Source organism: Limulus polyphemus, unplaced genomic scaffold (assembly GCF_000517525.1).
Source record: "Limulus polyphemus unplaced genomic scaffold, Limulus_polyphemus-2.1.2 Scaffold1816, whole genome shotgun sequence".
Taxonomy (NCBI): Eukaryota; Metazoa; Arthropoda; class Merostomata; order Xiphosura; family Limulidae; genus Limulus; species Limulus polyphemus.
The window spans coordinates 185,865-190,572 of NW_013667426.1; the positions used below are offsets into that span (position 1 = coordinate 185,865).

At 30.2% G+C, this 4,708-nt stretch overlaps 1 protein-coding gene across 1 annotated transcript in view; it reads left to right on the forward strand.

Moving 5' to 3' along the window:
• The first annotated feature begins 1,815 nt into the window (after nt 1–1,815).
• Nucleotides 1,816–4,708, forward strand: part of LOC106465042 (RCC1 and BTB domain-containing protein 1-like) — a 25,240-nt gene continuing 22,347 nt past the window's right edge. Inside the window, exons 1-2 of the mRNA XM_013925232.2 lie at nt 1,816–1,941; nt 3,146–3,467. Coding sequence (XP_013780686.1) covers nt 3,266–3,467 — 202 coding nt within the window. The 5' untranslated portion in view covers nt 1,816–1,941; nt 3,146–3,265. The remainder of the gene's footprint in view (nt 1,942–3,145; nt 3,468–4,708) is intronic.

Consider the following 4,708-nt stretch of genomic DNA (forward strand, 5'->3'; position numbering starts at 1 on the left):
CTACGTTACAGGAAAGCTGGATGGCCAAAAGTGCAACTTTGTCATAGATTCTGTATCTCAGCAACCCTTGTGAGTATCATGGTGACAGGACATTATGCAAGGTTGTGGAGACCAGTGTGTATAACTGTTGAGCTCATGTGCATAAAGTACAGACACAAAGTATACTTGTAACTTTGAAAATATTACTTGAATATGCACAAAAAACGACATATTCCCTATTATATACGAATAATGAAATTAGTAGCTATTCCAGTAACGACATTAGGTCTACATTCAATATGTCGAGGGTTGTGATGTTCATGGAATTTTCCAAACCATGTTGTCAATTTTAAATTAGTATCAAACTTAAGTTCAAGTTTGCTTAAAGGAAAGTTTAAAATAAACGAGTAGTGGTTGTGATATATAAATCCTACATGTCTCACTCTAAGATTCTAGTTTGGAACATATTAAGTCCAGTAGAACCAGAACTAGTCAGTAAAGTCTAATTTTCATTGTCTGTGTCTTTCAATATTTGCTAATTGTGTGTGTGTATTGGTTTAACTTCCAGTAAAGTGTATTTTCATCTTTGTTCATTAAATCACGGTTTTTCCTTTATTAATATTTTATTATATTTTATTTCAGTCTCCACTACTATAATTTTTTCCCACTTAACAATTAGCCACTATTCTTTTTCCCGTGTCCAGTCACTAAAGCACATGCTTATTGATATTCATATTGAATTTTGTGTTTTTTTATTCTACTTGTAACAAATTATGAAACGTTTCGTTGTGCGTACTATAGCCCTATGAACTTTAAATTATTGCGAATGTTAGGTAACTGTGACTTGGTTTATCCTTGGAATACTAATGTTTTCAAGAAACAGGCGCAAGCTTATGAAATAACTCTGTTAGAGCTCCCTATTATTCATCAACTGTTATTAATCTCCTTAATAGCTAGTTAACCCCTTACCACAAAGAGAGAGATAAAGATGTTGATGAGGAAGAACAACAACAATATAAAACAAACTTAAGCTGTTATTTAAATTAAAACTGGTTTTGTTAACTTTTAAAGAGTTCTACACCACGCAAGGAGGCATATGACTAATTTAAAGCAGATGAGTACCTTATTTTTTCAGTTTTACAACTGAGTTATATATTATCTGTATACAATTGTTTTTGATATTAAGTATCTATGAACCACACGTATATATACAGTTGTATAATACATATTTACTATGTCGCAATACCAATTCATGTTGTATCTATCATTCACTTTTGTCCAAAGCAAGCAACCTACATAAGTCAGAAATAAAGATGTTTGTAGTTTAGTTTTGTACCATTCTAACTAGGTGCAGGTACATTCACATTCATAAACCACATAACACAATTGTCAGCGATATTTTCGACTATAGTCCCAGTGTTACTGTTTCAAGAAGTTTGGCTAGCAGTGGAGATTTTGCTTAGTTGTAACTTTACAAATATTAAGCTAACAAAGCACAATAATTTTTTTATAAGCATAATCAAAATAAATATGTTAGATATTTTAACCATTAAATTAAACTAACATTACAAAAATAATCTAATATAGTTTACTTACAAAACATATCTGCGGACTTACAACGTTAAAATCCGGGTTTCGATACCTGTGGTGGGCAGAGCACAGATAGCCCATTGTGTAGCTTAGTGCATAATTGCAAACGAATACAAAACATATAAAACTAGTTTTTCCTCCGTATAATAATTTATTTTCCAATATTTAAGATTATTAAAGATTATTATTATTATATTTACCCCAAGTTGAACCTTGATATTCATAGGTAGCGCCTTTTTCATAATTGGCAATAAAATAGAACAATACATTAAATACAACTTACAAGTTGAATATTACTTATTTAAGCTATTACTATTAGTAAAAGTGTAGAACGAATTCTGTTTGTATGTAATTCTTAGTTTTGATTGAGAGGTAAGGCTAATTTAGTAATTATTAAAATAATATTGTAAGACAGACTGTAAGTAGAAACTGACTTTTAAGTTGTATACTATATAGTATAAGTTTTAATCACCCACAGTACAAGTTTAGGAAGTACAATTACTGAAGTAATAAATAAATAAATATCCGACAGTTTATTGTCATTTATAACATGTATTGTTTTGTGTTTGCAGCTTTAATTTTTTGAACTTAAAGTTTTAATACAACACATTGTAACTTGTAAGTTTAACTTTTTAAACTGGTAAGTAGTTGTATTCACCATATGACTATGAGTAATGTGTTTAAAATTGTTATTGTTAAGGGAAATGATAGTGTTGATGCATCATCTTTTAAGTTTTTTCTTGTTTAATTGTTGGAATGGTAAGACTAGGGTACACAAATTTTGGCAAGTTACGAGTCATTTTCAGTTTTATCTGTAAAAGTTTTAATCTTATTTCTAGTTTTAATTGTAAAACCTGTAACTATATTGCATAACATATGCTACAGGATGTTTAGAAAATGATAAGTTTTCATTAACAAAATACTTGTGAAGGAAAGCATGAAACGTTTTGGAAAGCATTCCTAATTTTTAATGAAGGTTTTAGGCTTGAAGTGAGATTACTTTTACTTATTTTACAGTTACAAATGCTATATTGAATTTCAGTGGCATAAGTAGTTTCATAAGATTTGTAATCTCTGATGGCAAACTTAATATAGGAACAAAATGTGTAGAATGTTTTTTTTTGTTTTTTTTTCATGTTACTAATTTAAAAGTACATAGATGTAGACTAAGTAAAAATACTTTGGTTCTCAATGCTGTATCTCTGTAATTAGAGAACACAAGCTAGTGTGATAACCTGATTTTATATTTTGGTTATTAAAATGTCAATCTCTTTGTCTTTACAAAAGGTACTGAAATGCAGGGCATTACAGTGTGTTTATAAATGTAATATAAGGAAATGTGTGCTACATGTTCATTTATATGTACAGAATTTTATATAACATGTACTATTTTGAATAACATTTTTCATTAAAAAATCTAAGATATGATCATGACTGAACATGTAGGCCCTATAGGATTACAAACCCCTTAAGTTATGGGTGTGTTGTGGCAAAACTTTCTGAAAATTTGTTTGAATTCAAGAAATAAATTCTCTAAATTTATGGTATTTACTGATCTTATTAATTTATTTTTCAGGTTACAGCCATCTTATAATCTTTATTAACTGTAACTGGTCGAAACATGTTATTAAAGAATGTTATGTTCATGTGTCAGTTCTTGGTCTCTTGAAATTTGACTGTGTGAATTAAAGCAATTATGACTGATATTGACAAATGGTTGATATTCAGTACCCTTGCACCTGAAACTGTGTCAAATGTGAAATTAGCTTGTGTTTTTGGAAGCTCTGGAAATGAAGCCATAATTGTGACTAAAGATGATGAAGTCTTTGCTCTTGGTTCAAACTGTAGTGGATGTCTTGGTTTGGGAGATTCACATGGAAGCCTTGAGCCCAAAAAAGGTATGTATACAGTTCTTGTACCAAAAAACCATATGAAACAGTACTTATGGGTGCAGCTTTTAAAGTAAATCAAAAAAATATATCATGTGTTTTTATAAAAATAATATCTGTTATTGAGAGAAAATTTTACTGAAATCACATGTATATATGCATATCTAATTTCTACATATATAAAGTATGTACATAAAGAATTATTTTGTAAATGAAGTTATAACAGGAGATTTAGAAGATTGTAGAAGATCAAGAAAGTTGGTGAAACAGGAAATTAGGACATCAAAAAGGATGTATCAGAAAAGGTTGGCTAAAATTGTAAAAATTAACAGTAAGGATTTATTTAAATACATTAAGGGTAAAAAAATGTTAGGATGGGGGTAAGATAAAGGATAAAGGAAGGCTAGTATCTTATTATTGAGATTGATTTGCTTTTTTCTTTGATTTTTACTAAAAAAGATTTAAGCAGTATTCTACATCTTGAACAATTGATAAATGGAAACAAGATCAAACAAGATGACTGCATTAATTCTGAGCTGGTTAAGAAAAAAATTGGGAAGTTTTGAAAATGATAAGGCTCCTGGGCTAGATAATATTTTCCCAAGGGTTTTGAAGGAGGTTAAAGATTGGATATATGAGCCACTTACTACTATTTTTTTTTTCAGTTCTTGAATAGTGGGCAGGTACCAGAGGATTTGAAGTTAGCCAATGTAACTCTTCTTTTCAAGGGAGGTGATAAAAATTGTCCCAGTAATTATAGACCCATTAGTCTTATATCAGTTGTGAGAAAAGTTTTGGAAAATCTGTTAAAAGATGCTTTTCAAAGTTATTTAAAAAAGTTTAGAATTTTGTTGGATGTCAACATGGTTTCACTCAGGGAAAATCTTACCTTATAAATCTGTAAACATTCTTTGAAAGGGTTACTGTTTATGTAGATGAGGTTAAGGGTGTAGATTTGGTGTATCTGGATTTTCAGAAAGCATTTGACAAGGTGCCACATAAAAGGCTTGTAAAAAATTAGCTCTATAGGTGTGGGGGATAAGTTAGCAAATTGGATAGAAGAGTGGCTGGATGGAGGAAAGCAGAGGGTTGTTACAATTGGAGTTCAGTAAAACTGGATTAATGTCAGAAGTGGGGTACCTCAGGGCTGAGTCTTAGAACCTTTGCTCTTTTTGATTTACATCAGTGACATTGATGAAGGAATAGTTAATAAATTACTTAAATTTGCAGATGATATTAAGGTCTTGAGT